Below are 19,426 nucleotides of genomic sequence, written 5' to 3' on the forward strand. Positions count from 1 at the left end.
TGATGCTGTTTTTATATATTCCTCAACTAATCAGAGTAAATAAAATATGGCTATTTAAAATAGATTGAGGAAGTTTGGGGATTTTAGATGGACTGGCTTGCATTTGCTGTCTTGAATTTCCTTTGTATGGCAAATTGCCGAATGTGTCAGAATACCTTTGAGATAGAGAAATTGCAGCCAAAAAATATTGTAAATCATCTTAATGTCTTATGTAAGTGAGTTAGAAATGAAATAAGGGAATGGAATACATTTAGTGGAATCACACCCAAAATCAGTGCTGACCTACACACAATTTGCTTAAAACACCATGCATTTTTTTAGTATATCTTATGCCTGCTTTTAGCAAGTGGCAGGTGGCAGAAATGACGAAAAACCCACACATATTCCTTGAAATGCCAACCCTAGATGTATCCGTTTTGGGGAATAGGAGAGGCTGTGTCCCAAAACAACTTCCTTGTAGCAAACCTCTGGGAAAAGCCTGGTCCTCTCTTGATTTTGAGCCAGTTCTAATGCCACTGTTATTGAAATTTTATCATACAAATGTACTGGGAAATACTAAAGGCAATTCTTAGCTACGATGAGAAGTTGAGTTTTACAAAGGAATCCAAGATTCTTTTTTTTTTTTTCTTCCTTTAGGTATGGTGGTCCCTGTAGTCAGAGCGTAAGGTCTATATTCGCTATTAGTTGGATTTCTTATCTTGCAAGTAAGGAAGGGATAGTCATTGCCTTGGTGGATGGCCGAGGAACAGCTTTCCAAGGGGACAAACTCCTGTATGCAGTGTATCGAAAGCTGGGTGTTTATGAAGTTGAGGACCAGATCACAGCTGTCAGGTGAGCACCTTCTCATTCAAACAGAAATTGGTGTGCAACAAAAGTCATGCAATCACTGTTGGGTTTCTCCCTCTTTGATTATTTAATTCTTTTATCTGTTTTCCTAACTTCCTCTCAAGTTAACATTAATCTTAAAGAGATATTTTTGCCCAATAAGAGGAAAAAATACTGATAGACAAGAGCTAATAAATGTGTAGAAACATGATTTATAGTGATACATGACAAATACTCTGAGTGGTTCAGTCGTTCTGATATCCTTCGTTTATTCACTCGGCTCACAGCTAGCAAAAAAAAAAAAAAAAATTGTATAACTCTAGAGATGGTCTATCGGAAGCCAAACATCTGAATTTGTTCAAGCATTGTGGATTCTATCTCATACATTTAGAAATGTCTCAAGATTTTCTCAACACTCTACACTTATAGATACTGGGCATTCTTTTGTAATTAAGCTAGCTGTGAAGCTTAGCTGTGTTAGCATGAAAGTGTTTTCTTATTTTCATTTGACAAAAAAATCATTTTATGTAATACAAATTATACTATGAAAACATTCATGGGGAAGGCAGACCCATAATCTGGGTTCTTCCCACCTACATCCTCAACCATAATTTATGTCTCCATCATCGTTTCTGAAACAAAAAGAATATAGTCATCAAAAATTGTTGTTTATTTGGAAGCACTGTGCAGGAATCATTCAGGATATTTCTCTATAGTTGTTGGGTTTGTGTTATTATGTTGTGAGTATGTGAAGTTAGAGAACAGTTGTTCATAAATGTAAAAGCCAACACAGGCCAGTGGCATCCTTAGTCGTGGATGTATATGAGTACATAGTAGCTTAAGGTCAGACATTGTTTCACAACAAAGAGCAATTTAGAAAATTCATTAGTACATTCCCCTTATCATCTTACTGTTACTGATAGTTCCTGATTTCAATATAGCACACACAATGAAGATTGTATTTAACAGCAAGGAGGCAGGCCCAGACAACACTTTTCTGTGTTTTTGTCTCTAATCAAAGCAGAAGAGTTTAGACTCACAAGTAATTATTTTTAAAAATAGAAAAGTAATCATAACCCATATGTTTTCAAATTTCCCTTCCATTCTGTGAACAGTAATATACACACACTTCTATAATACAAAATATTCAATTAAAAACGGTCTATTTGAATAAAATCTGACAAACGAATAAGTACATTATTACATAACACTATGCAACCTGTAGGCGTTTTTCACACCCAGTTTCTAGGAAGCTCCATCTCTCTTGCAAATCCAGATTATTAGGCCTGACTGCTCTTAACCTATTTAGGATAATCTTCTGCCTGATGGAGAGACATAGAAGAGAGGGCTCAAAAAAAGTCCACCACGAGAACAGTTTCTCACATAAAGACGGTGGTGTGCCTCGATGGAAATATGAACACCACTGTCAGACCTAATTCTTTGAGGATTTTTTTTTTTTTTGGCACTGCAGGTCACATCTATTTTTATTTAAACCATGCAATAAACACCAAGGATGTGCAACAATGGGACCACATCAAAAGACAGATGTAGATTATACCTCATCTGTAATTCAATTAGATCTTTTCCAAAGCTGGTAGAGCTAAACAGTGGTTGTTTGGGCACTGGTTGAAACACAAACTCAGCAGCAGCAGCAGCTCATCATCCCAATCTATTGATAACAACAAAATGCATCATTATGGTTTTTGTACTTATTTACCACCAGAACTACAGCATTCGTATTTAAGAATACTTCAAGAAACAGAGCAGATAGCTTCTTATCATGTTTCTTGGATGAAATGAAAATTTAAACCTGAATCCCATGTACAGGCCTTAACAAAAATTGTTACTTCTGCTGTTCAATATATAGGACGTGAAGCCACAAATTGTACCAATTTTCACAATAATATAAATGTCTTTGGCATTTAGAATTGAAGATAGACCAGAGGCAGTTATTGGCTACCTTTACCTTCTCTGAGCCATTTTTAGGATGGAATCTAAAGAAAGTCTTCCTGCTATAGAGCAGGCATATGTTCACTCATTTGCTCAGCCATTCAACAACAGATCAAATATTAATGTATGCCATTGCAATCCACTCTGTATAAAATGGTGCAATTTTTATAATCTCCACTTTCAGTGCACTTACAATCTTTGTAAAACGGGTAAACCCCTGGCACTCTGAAGGGACAGCATTGCCATTAGATGGAACTTTAAGTAAAGACCCTAGTGAGCAAGGGGAGGCTGTGTGGCCTGTGCAAAGCATGTACACAACAGTGGAGATGCCAGTTGGGGCTGGTCTGGCTTTGCTGGAAAGCATCATTCTGCAAAAGTGAAAAGGAAGCCTTGGAACCTGATGCTTTGGGAAAACAAAAGCTAAAAAGGATAGATTTATAATGATGATCCTGGGAATAATTCAACCACATGTCTGCCAAGAAGTGGTTTTTAGGAATCAGACACTGAATGTCTGACATGGGAATTGGGATTGTAATCCCTTTATGGTAGCCCTCAAAATTACCTTCCCACAAAAGAATGAAATTTATCCCCTTAAATCTCATATAAAATGCAATCTGGGCAAACCACAAGAGACACTTAAATACAGAGAACAAAGTGAGGGTTGATGAGGGAGGTGGGGGAGAGGGGAAAATGGGTGATGGGCATTGAGGAGGCCACTTGTTGGGGTGAGCACTGGGTGTTGTATGTAAGCAATGAGCCACGGGAATCTCCCTGCAAAAGCCAAGAACACACTTTACACACTGTATGTTAGCCAATTTGACAATGAATTATATTTAAAAATACAAAATAAATAAAATGCAGTCTGGCTAAATTTTTCACATACCAAAAGAAAATCATGTCTACATATTTGGAAATGACAGTGAATGCTAGGATCAATAAAGAGACTTAAACGAAGAAAAGCAGAGTTAAAAAAAAAAAAAAAGAAGAAGAAGCCATACAACCTCACAACTTTGACTACACAAAAGAGAATGCTTCAGAGGAGATGCCTGTGAGGTCAAAGCACACATGAAACTGAGACCTGCTTTCGTCAGGCTTCTCTGCAAACAATATATATGTAGGTCCTATAAAACTTTCATTATTTATAGGATCAGTTCTACTAATTTGTGGTATACTGGGCACTTTTGACATTCCCACAATTTAAAATTTTTATATAACTTGAAGGCTACTGGTGAGTAAAATATATCATATTGTTTGAAGGCTACTGGTGAGTAAAATATATCATATTGTTATACATGGCATAAACAAGAACATTTCCCAAATAGGATAATAATTGATCCCTAGGATTCCAAATTGACCTTTGAAATAGGGCCATTTTTATGAGAGAAAAGTTATAAAGTTCCGTGCAGCCTCTAAAATGCTTTTTCATTTGTTCGTCACATTTTTCTTCATTTAACCACATTATCAACAGCGTTTCTGATAACCCTCCTGGAAGCACTTCAGAATTTGGAGGTAAATTTTATAGAGCCTTGTTGGCCTTAAAGTGCTCAGGTTATCTAGCTAACCTTTAACCTAGTCCTGCCACATTAAGTGTTAATGTTTCATTTCCATGTTAACTATTGCACTATCATTTCCTGTAAATGTCATCCTTTCAGAATAAACCGAGGAAGGGAGCTGTTAAGAATTTCCTGCTCCCATGTATCACCTGCTATTTGCTTTTACCCCAGATGCAAGGCAATATGATTGCTAGCTGCCGGGAGATCGTAAAATCGAAATTGATTTTATGGCTCAGAACCGTCTTCCAGCACTAGTCGCAAGATTTTTTTTTAAACAAAAAGTGAACCTTCTCTTCTTTCATTTGGTTTATGATGTTTGTGGAAGAATTGCTGAAATGCCACAGTTTGCTGCACATTTTCTCTGTTTTATCGCGAACAGCATCCACACAGGTAGCAACTTTCCGTTTGCTGCTGCATTTCTTCCTGTAGACTCTTCAGTGTCCCTCAGAATCGGTGTAGGGTAAGCTGTGACTGACGGGGCTTCTTCCCATCTGTCTGTCCCGGGCATTTGCCCAACTCCTCTGTGCATTGGAAAAGTGCATGTTGAATCAATGCAAGGAGCAAAATGGTTGCTGTGAAATCCCTTTAAGAAACTCCATTATTCACCTAATGAAACCACTACTTACTTCCAGGGAAGAATGAGAAAGGACATTAACATAACTAAAGGGAACGAAAAAACTGGTTTTTTTCTGGCTGCCTGTGCCGCTTCCTTCTTCTCCACCCCTTCCCATTGCCGTTGCATCCGGGTCTCTGCAATGGCTCATCCAGTTTGCTTTTTTCTTCCACTGCTCCTGCTTCTCTGAGAGTTGCTTGAGTTCTTATCAAACCATCCCCGAAATAAATCATAATTGCTCTAGAACACCAATCCTCAAAGGGCCATGGGGATAAATTGGCCTAAAACATTCCCATTTTTGTACTGATTTTGCAAAGTTATATTTCTGAAGGCTTCCCATGACTTTTTAAAGGTTATCCTTCAGCATGGTCTCTTGATCCTAAGAAGATATTTATTTTCAAAATAGTTGAACGATGGCTCTTCTGTGATGAAGCTCAAACGAATCATGTCCATGTCCTCAAATATACATATAATTATTCATGTTGGGACAAATCGAGGGTACCTAAGTATGGAATGGGAGGGGGATGGATATTTTTCCAGGATGAAAGCTATCGAAAATGAGATGGTCATTATCATTAACACCTAAGCATTTAAAATTGATAGAATTTGAAGCAGCAATAATGAAAATATTTTTTTTCCAAAATCTGGGGATTTGGAAATTTGGTCTTAGTTATGGTGCTTGTACTTCTTGTGTTTACTGTAAGCCTAGGTCTTGACCTCTCCGTGTCTCAAGTAACTCACTCACATGATTAGGATACCAGACCTTCAGCTCTGAAAGTGCAACTCAATAGATGTACAGTAGAGTCTAAAAGGTCCTTTGTATCCTTGCAAAAAACATGATCATATTCTTTTAATTATTTGTAAGTGCAGCATTATTATGCATGTGTTTAAACAAAGAAAATGGAGCGTTTCTATTAAATCTTTGGATTAAATATGCTTGTGTAATGAAGTAAATGTCATGTGTACACACTTAAAATTCTAAAAATTTGTTTCTTTTACTTTAGAAAATTCATAGAAATGGGTTTCATTGATGAAAAAAGAATAGCCATATGGGGCTGGGTGAGTTGTTTTATATGTTTTATGCCTGTTATTCAGTTCAGCAATCATAATTTTCTAAAGTGTTCGCTTATAAGGTTTCTCATGAAATGTTAATGTTGCAACATAATTTAATCTGTCAATGGAAACAGTCAATTTGGATAATCTAGGCCTCAAAGTGGTGGCTTTAAGTGTTCCTTTTTTCCAATCATTTAATTTCTTTCTCGTATAGCAAATTAACTCATAATTGACACATTTTCACTTAATATTTTGGTATTAGATTGTATTATCCTCAAATGAACTATACTCATCAAAGGTTTCATTTCCTTTGTTATTTAGAGTTAATAAAGATCTTTTTTAGTTCATCACTTCATTTTTTTATGAAAAGCTAAGCTAACATTTGAAATGATAGAAACTTTTAGAATACAAATTCCCGAGTACCTAGCCTATCCCAGTCATATCGTGGCTGTTTTGATTCTTTTTTCTTTTTCTTTTTTTTTTTTTTTTTAATCAAATTATTTTGCCAGACCTAACATTAATTTGCGCTAACTGGAGAGAAGTATAATTTAGTTTCCGAGTTATAGGTCATGGAGATAATTGCCCAAGTTTGAGGAGCTGTGCAGGTTCTCAAAATACACATTAAAAGGAAGAGGCAAAACTTCCCAATCATGGGCAATGAAGTCACTGGAAAGTTTAGAGAAATATTGGAAAGAGTTTAGATTTGCCCATTATAAATTATGATAATTACCCTTCAAAGAAGATTTCCTGTTTCACTTTTTGGTCTGAATTTGTACATTTGCAAGTCAATTTGCAGCCGTTTGTGCTTGGGTTGTTTTTCTTGGCTGTTTTCTCTGAGAGCGGCCTGCACAAGATGGAGGGAATGAAACCCAATATTGAAGGGAATCTGCAGGCTCCGACTCAGCTCTCAGCTCAGTGACCAGATGAAGAGCTGTTATGAATTTGTGGAAAGTTGTTACTTCAAGCCATTTGGTCCTTCTTAAAACTATCAAATGTTAAATATCTAAACAGAATGGAATTCAAATGGGTGGAAATAAATGAAATATTTTTATAGTGAAATATTTCAGATAAGATCCCTCCATCCATTTTTATGAAATTTCCTGAAGTAAATTTTCAAAAGATTCAAATTTCACGCTGAACACTTACATATAATCATTACCATTTCTCTTACAGTTTGACTTTGCTTTTTACTGCAAGCTCTGAAATAATCATAAAGTGGAATTTTTCATTTCATTTCTACAACATCCTGGTATTAGTTTGGTAGAGAACCATCTATGTGGGATGATTTAAAGAACCCACTCATCACCTCAAAATATATCCATATCAGTCTGAAATTCTTCAATAAGAGATTCTCACCATGTCTGTGCAAATGCTCCTAGAAGCAGCAGTATATTAGGTCCCCTTTATTGCTTACTTTCCAACATGGCAGTGATTCTGAGGTAAACCCTGAGAGTGTGCACAGAAGAGGGAAATAAGTGAACTGCCACTGGAGACAACATGTGAGCAGCCCCTTAATCAGCAGGACCCAGAAGATTCTGAAGGAAAAAGTCCTTAATACCATACTGTTTATTATCAATTATTTAAGAGTTATTTAATCCATCCATCTGATCACTGATTCATGCATTCTTTCATGCATGTAGTACATTTTTACTGGATCTCAACTAGGCCTTATATTAGGTTCTTTAGAAGATGAAAAGATGAATAAGTTATAACCCTGGCCCTCTATTAGATAAAACAAAGAGCAAAAAAGTAATTGCTCAGAGACGTTCCAAGTGTTAAGACAGACACAATTTGCCGCGAAGAATACCAGGGAGAAGAGTGGTTAATTCTAGCTATGAGAGCTAAAGGGAGATTCAGAAATGAGGTAGTGAAGAAAGGATAGTAATGGGGCATGCCAGAAAATGAAGACAACATTGCCAGGGTCTGAAGGTAAGAACGAGTAGGGGATGGTTGGTCTGGATGCCTGAAACTTCAGAAGTGGAACGTAGTAAAGAAGCACAACGTAGTACAGTAAAGAAAGTATAGGAAATGAATTTGGGTAGATAAATAGCCAGATAATAGGAAGACTTTTAGACTGCATAAAGAAGAATGGGGTCTATCCATGGCTTTGCACACATTTCTCTTATTTTTCTATGTCTCCATGATCATTACACTCCATTTCTTCAAGTGCTGGTGTTTTTCAGGATATGGCCTTGGCTCTCATTGTTTTTCACTTCCTTGGGGAAACCATGTAATTTCAAAGATGGTGATGATGGTCAGATCCCTGCCACTAGCCCCCACCTCTCTTCTCAGCTCCACATTTCAAATGCTCACTGGTCATCTATCCCAGTGAGTATCTTACATCTATCTATATATCAGTATCTTACAGGAGGCTCAGGCTTAACTCACACAAACTCAACTTGTTATAATCTACTTAAAACAAGTCCTCATCTTTATTAAAGGACTTCGCCACACATCTAGTCACCCAAATTACTAAATTCAGAGCTATTCTCAACCTCTCCTGCTCCCTAGCTCCAACACTCCAGTGGTTAGTAAGATCTGTCAATTCTACCTTCAAACGTCTAAATCTGTTCTCGTCATCTCTACAGCTAGTGCTTTAGTTCAGCTTTCTTTATATGTAATTTAGATCAGACCTTCTCAAACTTTAGCTTACATAAGCATCACCTGAAGAACTTACTGAAACAGGTTCTAGGGCCCTACCACCAGAGATTCTGATACAGTATTCTAGGGTGAGGCCCTAGGATTTCCATGTCTAGCAAGATTCACAGGTGATGCTAATTCCTTTGGTCCATGGACCCTAGGTTGGGTGGTACGGGTTTCACCATTCCAGTTGCCTGTGAACTAGCCTTCCTGCTTTGACTTCACAAGCTGCAGTGTTGCTAGTGAAGTTATTGTTCCAAAACAATAACTTACCATGTTGCTTTTCTGCTTATATGCTTGTACATTTTCTAAAGCCAGCACATAGACCTCGACCTGGTGCTGAAACATATTTCCTTGCATGCAAAGGTCATAACAATCTGGCTATAACCTGCTTTTACAGCCTCATCTCTTTCCACTTTTCCCCATGCCTTATGAATAATTTGACTTATGTCTTTGCTTCCTCCCTCCCAGGTTTCTGTGAATCCCGCTTCTTACACCTGTAATGTGTTCATCTTCTTCCATCCTCCTCCTCTTGCTCTGAAATGGAAAACTCCTACTTATTCTTTAAAGCTCAACTCAGACATGACTTTCTTTGTGCTCCAGTAGTTCTTTTTACTACTCTTCTGGGAATTACCATGTTTTAGCTTGTCTGTCTATTGGTTTCTCCCATGAAAATGTAAGCTCATCAAGCGAATGGAGTTCGTCTGTTTTTAGATTTGTTTCTCAAATGTGTAGCATAATACCTGGCCATCTCACACATCAACGATGTTGTTTAAACTAAATTTAATCCTATAAGTCAGTGTTTTCTCAAATATATCTTATTAGTACCAAGAGATTTTTCAGGAAACTTTTATCTGGTCTAAGAATTTGGTAAATCATGAAGTCTACATAATAGCATGTATTGGCTCTGTGAAGGAATAGTAAAAAATTCTGTTAGATTTCGATTAATACAGTATTAACAAAAAGTATTTGATCCCATGGATACTTTTTTGGGATGTGCTCTTGAAGTCAGTAGGGAATAGAATTGGTGTCTTAGGAAGATCCCCTTGGCTGCAGATGAAGGAAGATATGAGGTAGGGGAGGGAGGGAGCCAAGGAGTTAGGTGAAGCAGTAGTATGGGCAACAAATACCCAGGGCTTGAATTTAAGCAGTGAAGTATAAAGTGGGAAGAGGTTCAAGTGATCTTGTCTAGTATAATAAGCAGGGACCTGTGAGAAACTGAAGATGGCAAAGGGGAAGATATTGAGAATGACTATGAGCATTACTTAGCTATTATTGTGTTTCATATCAAGGAAGGATATATCTGTTTACATGAAATGTTAAGCACCATAGTGGTCTGAGAAATATACTGTAGCTAACCACATAAATTTTTGGTAGTCAGTTGGTGAATAAGCTGTAAATCCTGCCTTTCCCTCCATTACCCTGATTAAGAAGGGGAGAGGAGGCACTTTCATCTTACCCTTTTGTTTTTCTGGCTCATACAAACCAAAGTCCAGGAGCTGTGTTTTTTGCTTTTATTAGATATCCACTGTGCACCCAGCACTATGCCTAGGAAGTGTCTGTTAGAACCGGTTCTTAAGTAGGCAATTTTGTCCCTCAGGGGACATTTGGCAATGTCTGGAGTCATTTTTCATTGTCACAACTGGGAGAGTGCTACTGGCATCTAGTGAGTAGGGGCCAGAGATGCTGTTAAATATCTCACAATGCACAGGACAGCTCCCCCCTCCAAAAGAAAAAATTATCCAGCCCAAAATGTCAGCAGTGCTGAGGTTGCAAAACACTGGTTTATTTGAAGAAAAATCGAAGTAATTATTCTGACAATTGAGAGCAGCAGGGGTTTTGCCTAAATTATTAGAATAACAACCTCATTTATGGGCCTTGCTTTGTTAATATAGGCCTAGCCAGGTGGTGTTGAATAAGCATTAGTTCATGATTTAATCTTAGTTCTTTTCTCTTCCAGTGACTAATTATAAGCAATTTGAATTGCTATGTGCGATCAACGATGTAAAAGTAGGACAAATGCACCTCTAATGAGACTACATTAGACTCCAAACCAACAAACTCCAAACTCCCCAAAGAGGTTTGCCCTAGTGCAAGGACGGAGAGGAAAGTCATGGGGTGTAGAGGAAGGTGTCTTTGCTTTGAGTCCTGGTTCTGCTGCTTCATGACTCAGTCTTCAGTGTTTACTCCGAACCCCAGTTTCCTCATCATGAAATGCAGCAGTGATTTCCTCACCAAGTCACTGTGAGGATTAGCTGAGCTAATAGGAAAGTCATATATTCGACAAATATTTATTCTATTCCCTTCTGTGTTCCAGGCCATATTCTCAGGGCCGGGGATACCTTCAGTAATGAGACAGATGAAAATGTCCACCTTTAGGGAGTTGGGAATGGTTAGGAAGAAAGACAGTAAGCCAGATAAATAAATAAAATGAATAGGATGTTAAATGATAGGTTGCTCTGGTGAAAACCAAGCCAAAACAAGAAAGGAGCATGAAGCAGGGTTGGTGCAATTATAGATGGGAAGGATGGGTGAGACACCTTTTGAGTGAAGACTTGAAGTGGGGAGGAAGTGAGCCCTGCCCATATCCTGGGAAAGCGTGTTCTAGGCAGGGGTCAGCAGCTTTTGTGGAAGTCCTGGGACTAGATCATGCTTGGAGACTTCAGAGAACATTAGGAGAGCCAGCAAGCAGAAGGACACCTGAGGTGGGAGAAGGCAAGCAAAGTATGTGGGTCCTCAAAGAAGGTTGCAAGAGCCTTGGGCACACAAACGTTAACTATTATTATCGCCTGTAGGTAAAATGTTCCAATGTGCATTATGGCTCATATAAGAGCATTCTATAAACCCCTCAAAATTCTGTGCCCTTCTAAGAATGTTTTTAAAGATATCCTTCATTTAAACAAAATGGCAAGGCATCTAAGTGCAAAGGACAAAATTCTAGAATTCTCATGGCCAATCTGCTCCGTGGGTTCCTTTCTTGCGACAGCCACCCACTCTGCCTTGGAGCCCCACCCATGGGAGAGCAGAAAAAAGTCAACTCGGGTTTATTTTATTTCCTCTTCATTTCTACAATAGGAATAGCTTTTCTAAGCTGCCTGAGAATTTAAAGAACACCTACTTTTGTTGTGCTGCTGCTACACTAGTTTTGCTCTTACAAATTCCTAGAGACAATTTGTATTCATCCTGCAAACAAGGAAATTTTATAGAGATACAGCACTATTATCTAATCACTGAGTAGATACAGATTCATAATTTGTAAGGTTTCAAATAGAAACATTCAAAACCCTTTTCATTATATAAAGTGCTTTTGATTTCAAATCTCACTTCATGCTATTTCAGAGGGACCCACTGTTATTACTTGTAGTGAACACAGTTTTCCAATAAAACCACAAATGATAATATTTCTAACTCAGGCTTACTTTACTCTCATTTGAACCTAAAATGAAGAAAGAAGGAGAGAACTCCCATTTCAGTAATAGTCATTGCTAACCTACTAATTAAAGCCAATCATTTTTATAAGTGAAAATTTTCACTTACCCAAAAGATTTTTAAACCAAATGTTCCTTCCATTTTTAAAATACAGTTCCTCTATTAAAACATGGTTTAGTTCTCCTCTAAGGAGGCCATGGTATCATTGGAGATGCTTCTTCTATTCTGTGTTTTGTAGCCAAGGGTCCTCAATAAAACTCCCAGAATTGGAAACTGACAACTGTAAACTAGTTAAAGAATTCCTCCTTTAACTCATCAATTCAGCAAGATTGTTTTGCTTGCTCCCCCACCCCCATACCATGTATTTCATGGGTTAAAAATAAACCCTTGCTGGGGCACCTGCCTGGTGGCTCGGTCAGGTTAAGCATCTGACTATTGATTTTGGCTCAGGTCATGATCTTATAGTTTGTGAGTTCGAGCCTCATATCGGGCTCTGGGCTGAGAGCATGGAACCTGCTTGGGATTCTCTCTCTCCTTCTCTCTCTGCACCACCCCCCTCAAAATAAATAACTAAGCTTAAAAAAGAGAGAGAATAGACCCTTGCTAGTGACCTGTCTGTCTGTCTGCCTGTTGTCTCTCACTCTATAAAGCTCTCCCTCTCACTCTTTCATTCTCTTTCTAAAGATTGACTTTTCTGTGGCAAAGGGTGATAAGATCTCTGCTGATCGAAGGGAATAGCTCCCAGAGGTTTGTGGTAATAAGGTCCTAAATACAAGACACATTCCTTGTTGGAAAGCCCCACTGTTCTCTTGTGACTTGTGGGAAGCTTCCTGTGTTGGAGCAAGAATATGCACTGAGAATCACTTCGTAATCTAGCACACACATTTTGGGAGTTCAGGACCCAGGGCACTGTTTAGTCTACATTCCCAGAAGAAGCATCTCTCTCAAGCATGTTTCTACAGCCCAAATTTGACTTCCAGGGAGAAATTCCACCTTATTCTGTTCTTTTCTTCAGTTTTAGGTAAAGGTTCAAATTTCCAAGTGACATAGGCAGACATCTTCTATTATCAGGGTCACATTTCTGAACCATCTCTCTGATTCCTTGGGGAAGAAACTTGTTGAGAGCCAATCCTACTCCTGACTCTGCAATTTGTATCTCCTTTTGCATTTCTTTGTTCTTCGATTAATGTTGGGGGGCTATGTAAAACTCTACAGACACCAATGGCTTTTCCTCCTTTGAGCTGCTACCCCAGAAATCTTCAGAGCAGAATATATAACACTACATCATACACAAATTCTGGCCACGTCTTCAATATCCCGAAGGTTCTTATGTCCTTCCCTTATTGTCCTATTATGACAACAAATAAGTTAATACACAGATGTGAGTTCTGCCTTCTGGGACTTTTGCAAGCTGTGGGAAGTATCTTGCTTTTACATTTGGGGAATAATATCCTTTCCTTGTGCATTTCTTTCAAGTAAAATCCTGGTTTTGCTCTGGCAAGGTCCTCATTGGAAAAAATATAGAGGAAAAAATTTTGGCAGAAGAGTTACAATTATAAATATCTCTTAAACTGCCCCTGCCCTGCTCTGATTAGCACACCAAGTATTTTTAGTTTACTAGGGGTGAAATTATGCTGCGTCAGGTGGAGCTTGCTGCCAAGAGTGCAAGATAGACATTTAATCTCCCCCATGCGTATCCCCGGCGCCCATCAGTACTTCTTGTGAGAGGAGTTGCTGTAAAACCATGTCGAAGAGTTTCTGGAAGCAAATCTGGGACTGACTTGCAATGGTGTCTCCACAGTCCTACGGAGGCTATGTTTCGTCACTGGCCCTTGCTTCAGGGACCGGTCTTTTCAAATGCGGGATAGCAGTGGCTCCTGTCTCCAGCTGGGAATATTACGGTATGGAAACATTTCATAAATGTTGCTGCGAAAACATTTAACACATAATTACTCTATATTTGAGGTTGCTAGGAAAACAAATTATGCAGTAAAATTCACCCCAGCTTCACTGGGGAAAATATAATCTATAAACGAGATTGTTTATACGTTTCATTATAATCATGTTGTAGCGATCAAAGAAATCTTAAGAATGAGGAAGGACTCTTCTAAAACCCAATATATGTCAGTCTCTCCCCAAAGCCTTGTACCTCCTTCTAAACCAAACCTTTAGAACCCGAGCCAGCTCTGTGTCTGCACAGGCACACAGGTGCAGCATGCCTGGCTTTTAAGCACATTGTATGCAAAGTTAGGCAGAGCCAAGCTCTTCACATCCACACCAGTCTGCAGCTGCCAGCTCCATTGCTCCAGAAATTGAAACAGCAACAAAAAATTTGTTAAGAAGTATACCTCCGGGTGTGCCTATTTTTATGATTTATGCAGGACGATTATTTGGAATTAATTCTAATAATTGTACAAAACTTAGTTTTTATCAGATCCTCGTCCCTGTGTTGGGAGAGAAATGATATAACTGTAACTTGTAGGGAATCTTTATTCAGGAAAAAAAATGTGTGTGTGTGTGTGTGTGTGTGTGTGTGTGTGTTGGGAGAGGATTTGGGGGACATAGTTCCATCCGAGATTAAGACACCAATAAAAGTACTAGAGGTGGTTGCATTTGTAATTTCTTTTAAAATATAATGAGGTTATCCCATAAGGTCCTCCCTTGTTCATCATACCNTTCTAATGTTAGCTGTTCCTGTTTCCTCCTTTGCGTCTCCAGCCCTCTTGAGGCACATTGCAGAGCAAATGACTCGGGTGGAGCACTACGGTAAAGGAAGGCAAGAACCTTCTGCAGCAGCTCCACAGGGGAAAGTGACAAGCAGTTCTCAAAACCTAGGGGTCTTGTTGGTTAATGAAAGGGCCCATTTCACATGCAAACAACATATTCTTATCTATTTTATAGCATCTATCTACACGGAGCGATTCATGGGCCTCCCGACAAAGGACGATAATCTCGAGCACTATAAAGTAAGCATGTTCTGTTTAATTTAGGCCATTAGTTTATTTCCAATGTGCTACATAATTTTGAAGCAGTCGTTCAGAGTTTACACTTCTGCTGGGGCCCCAAGCAAATGTGATGATCTTTTGTTAGCTGCAAAACACCTCCCTAGAAAGAAATGTACTCTCTTTGGATTCTCTTCTTTCTTTCCGCATCCTCCCTTCCCTCACCTCCCTTTTCCCCACCCTGCTGCCCTCCCCCAACCCCCACACAGCTTGAGCGGGCATCATCTATGCCTAAGGTCTCACTCATATGTAACATATGACACATAAACTTTCCGTTTTTCAAACTAGGAATCAGATGGAAGTAATGCAAATGATGATGAAAATGTGTTGCTCTGACTCTTAAATATTTATCAACCAAAGCAATACATAATTTCAGTATTGGTGCTAAGTCCATCGCACAATGATTTAGCTAGTTTTCTATTAGAACTTGCAGCAACTAAAATGTTAATTTTTCCTCTTTTCCAGAATTCAACTGTGATGGCAAGAGCAGAATATTTCAGAAATGTAGACTATCTTCTCATCCACGGAACAGCAGATGGTGAGGTTTAAGCAAGACTCTTACACATAAAAATACTGAGCCAACATCACTTTGTTTAAGAAACATTAAGCATCCTCCTATGCCTATGCTCAGGGTCAGTACCTAAGAGTCAGGGACATTTCCATAAATGAGTGTGATTACTCACTGCTGACAATGTCAACGGCATGACTAGATAATTGTCGGTGTTCATTTCCAGGCGGTACATTGTCACTCTGTGCTTTCTGGTATTTAGCAGCACTTTAACTCTCTCTCTTTGTTGCAGATAATGTGCACTTTCAAAACTCAGCACAGATTGCTAAAGCTCTGGTTAATGCACAAGTGGATTTCCAGGCAATGGTACATAATTTCGTTTTACTCATGTTCACGGCCTTAGACCCGTAAGCTAAAAGGAGGAATCTGATTTAATTATTATTACTTTTCGCTAAAACCTGGCAAACAGGCTGTAGGGTAGAGTGGGCAGAACATTAGCAGATGATTCTCGGATCTTTCATGAACTCCCTGAAGGACACTAAGCAAGCCATGTCGCCTCCGGGAATCCCAGTTGAGCCATATATGAGATAAAGGTATCCGAGAGATTAGCTGATCTTCTAGCTCGAACATCCAATAGTTGTGCGATCCTGCTTGCATAAGTGTAGCTGCATACTTAGAGTCTCCACAGAGGCCGGGAGCTCCAAAGCAGCTGAATGTCTCTGTTTGCCCAGTAAGAAGCAATCATGGAATGTTACCAGAGGCCTGTGAGGCTCCCAGAAGTCGGGCCGCTCCACTGAGTTAGAGAACCCTTTCATCTGTGTGTTCTCAGAGCCTGACACATGCCTGGCCCCACACAGGAGCTCATGTTTTCACTGAGCTAGGGAATGAATGAGCTGGCTGTAAAATCCAGGTTGCGTGAGGAATAGGAAAGGACAACAGAGAAAAAAGTAAGGTGAAAGCCACAGCAAGGGAGTCAACCCCTGACAGCTGCTTCCCCACCTTCGGTGAGCATCAGTTCCCCCCTCACTTGCTTTTCCTGAGCAAGAGCCTAGAAAAGGAAATCCTCATTTTTGGAAATTTGGTTTTTAAAAATAATTTACGAAAGCGACGTGAGATTTTTCTGGCCTTTTTTATTGTGACCCCCCCTCTCCCCAATGTAAATTCACCTGATAAGTAAATATAGCATTCCATCACGACCACTATCCACTTTCTTCAGTAAAAACAATCATCTTACCAGCGTCTCCCCAACAATGAAGTTTAAATTTGTAATGCCGTCTTCCCGAGTGTTTTTAATGATACTATGTTTAACTCCTCTAAAAGGTGTTTACGGTTATATGTGTTGTGGATTTCCTGCAGCAGACAGGAATTGGATTCAGAGGCTAAAAGCCTCGTGGAATTTTTGAGCTAGAAGGAGCCTTAGAGGAAATCAAATCCAACCTCCTCATTTTTCAAACGAGGAAACCAAGCTCCAGAGAAGCAAAGTAATAGACCCAACATACCAGCTCTGGAGCCCATGCCTGCCTCCGGGTCCCCCCAGGATGCTGGCCACCCTTAACGCTCAGCCACCAAGATCTAAAATCTCAGCTTAAGGAATGTGAAAGAATAGTGAGGGCTAGTAGAAGGCTTTCATACCTTCCTGTTCTAAATGTTTACGTGTAAGCTAGTTTAGTTATTTAAGTGTTCTTAAGTAGAATTTCAACCACAATATTAGAAAACTTACCAGGACCTGAGAGCACGAGAAAGTCAAAGCTAGATGCATTGTGTGCCTGTAGTGGTAACATAAGCCTCTGCCTTTTGTGTTTTAGTGGTACTCTGACCAGAACCATGGCATATCCGGCCTGTCCACGAAGCACTTATATACCCACATGACCCACTTCCTAAAGCAGTGTTTTTCTTTGTCCGACTAAAAGTGATGCAGACGCAAGCCTGTATCACAGTCTGAACAGTTCATATAAATGCCTCCGACCATTTGCTTGTTTTACTCTTTCTGCTATTAAGTCTCGGTACAGACAAACAAATGAATGATGTTCTAAAGGCTAGCAGAAAATTAAAACTCAGAAGTTCAACCTCCTAAACTTTGTTTACATTTTCTGGCACTCTGTGAAAGAAGAGGAAAAAGAGCCATGCTTTTTGCTTTGGACACAGACAATGTTTCATCACCTGTTTATTTGTGGAAAATAATAAAGTCAGAAGTTAAAGTGCTATCTTTTTGTCTGTGTGAATTAATTTCAGACTCCGGTTTTATCACAGAAAAAAAATGCTTATACTAAGCAGACACATGAATAATATCAGGTGGTTATGCAGGAGAAGAATCCAGAAAGGTTTGGAATTTTTGTAATCAGAATTCCAGATGCTGGAATGAGTAGCTCAGGGTATGCAAAAGCATTGTTTGGAAACCACGTTTGAGATGCAGGGGCGTCCCGATGTTTGCACTCCATGCTGTCCCTCCAAGAAATGTTTCTTAAATTTCTCCCAGATTTCTTCAGCATGGCCAAAAGCATTTGATAAGGATAAAGTCAGAAATTTGAATTCAGTCTCCTTTTAATAAATGCTTCAAATTCGGAATCATTTCTATTTTGTATTCCTATTAAGCATTAGTAATGGTAACTGCTTTCAGATTGCTAAGGCACACAAAACTAAAAAAGCAAAAAACTTAAGTGAAATGAAATAGCCACAGCAAGGAAAAATGTTGTATCTATGAGGTTTTTCTAAGGTTTGAGTTCTACATTATCCAGCTCATTTTGAATAAAGAAAAAAAAAGCCATGATGCTTGCAGTCCCAAAGGTGATGCTCCCCAGTAATGATGCTCATCAATTAGAAACTTATGGGCAGCGTCTTATTGCTGTGATTGCCAGAGTTAAAAAGATCCAGTCACCAGAAGATATTTCTTAAATGAATGTTGGAACTGGCCATGAAGCCACTCCCTAGGGGACTTTCATTGGTGTGTTCCCTGGCACTAGATTCCTCTAGATGATATCTCCCTAGCCCTAGCTTGATTCTTCCTCGTTGCAGGTGGAAGAAGACCCTTGCCCCTTCTCTCATGTTCTGTAGCCAGAAGAACCAATCCAAGTATGGAGCATTGCAGCAGGAAGGGACCTCAAAGACCAAACACCACAGACCCTTCTAGAATTGTCAGACATTTCTTTGTCCAGCTCTCTCTCCACTACTGCTTTCTGAAACCATACTTCCCATGAAGGCTACATAGTGCCACCTCACCTGTCAGGAAGGAGTGCTTTGTCATGGAGCTTGAGTAACACCCACATACCTTCAGAACGGGCCATCGCCCCTCCTCCCACATCTATGCAACTGCTGATGCCCTGAGGGGCAGACTGAAGCTATTACCTCCCCATTTTGTTTTGAATGGAACAGCCTCTGAAGTAAGCCAAGACTTCCTCATAATATTCTTGTCATCCATTCTCCTCTGCTGGGGAGAAAAGAATAAGCAACGGTTCTTTCCTAATACTCTATCAAGGGGGACAACAAAGCAAATGCAAATAATAATAAGAAGAAAATCTTGTTCCTTCAACGTCTTTTCTGCCTTTTTGGAATTTGCAAAGCTGTCATTTAATATCAACATGCAATAAGTGGTCTCCCACCTCATACCCCTGTCCCCACTGCTGCAGAGGTCATTTCTTTAAAAAAAAAAATCTTAAAAAATGTTTGTTTATTTTTGAGAGAGATAGGGACAGAGTGCAAGTGGGGGAGGGGCAGAAGAGAGGGACACACACAAAGAATCTGAAGAGGCTCTAGGCTCTGAGACGTCAGCACAGAGCCCAATGTGGAGCTCGAACTCACAAATGGAGAGATCATGACCTGAGCTGAGGTCGGATGCTTAACCTACTGAGCCACCCAG

At 39.3% G+C, this 19,426-nt stretch overlaps 1 protein-coding gene across 1 annotated transcript in view; it reads left to right on the forward strand.

The window, feature by feature from the left end:
- Positions 1-17,770, forward strand: part of FAP (fibroblast activation protein alpha) — a 72,798-nt gene extending 55,028 nt beyond the window's left edge. The window contains exons 20-27 of the mRNA XM_077760990.1: positions 637-831; positions 4,708-4,788; positions 5,946-6,000; positions 13,865-13,964; positions 14,965-15,029; positions 15,531-15,603; positions 15,866-15,939; positions 17,379-17,770. Coding sequence (XP_077617116.1) covers positions 637-831; positions 4,708-4,788; positions 5,946-6,000; positions 13,865-13,964; positions 14,965-15,029; positions 15,531-15,603; positions 15,866-15,939; positions 17,379-17,480 — 745 coding nt within the window. The 3' untranslated portion in view covers positions 17,481-17,770. The remainder of the gene's footprint in view (positions 1-636; positions 832-4,707; positions 4,789-5,945; positions 6,001-13,864; positions 13,965-14,964; positions 15,030-15,530; positions 15,604-15,865; positions 15,940-17,378) is intronic.
- The last annotated feature ends 1,656 nt before the right edge of the window (positions 17,771-19,426 follow it).

Source organism: Crocuta crocuta, unplaced genomic scaffold (assembly GCF_008692635.1).
Source record: "Crocuta crocuta isolate KB4526 unplaced genomic scaffold, BGI_CrCroc_1.0 scaffold153, whole genome shotgun sequence".
NCBI classification, from domain to species: domain Eukaryota; kingdom Metazoa; phylum Chordata; class Mammalia; order Carnivora; family Hyaenidae; genus Crocuta; species Crocuta crocuta.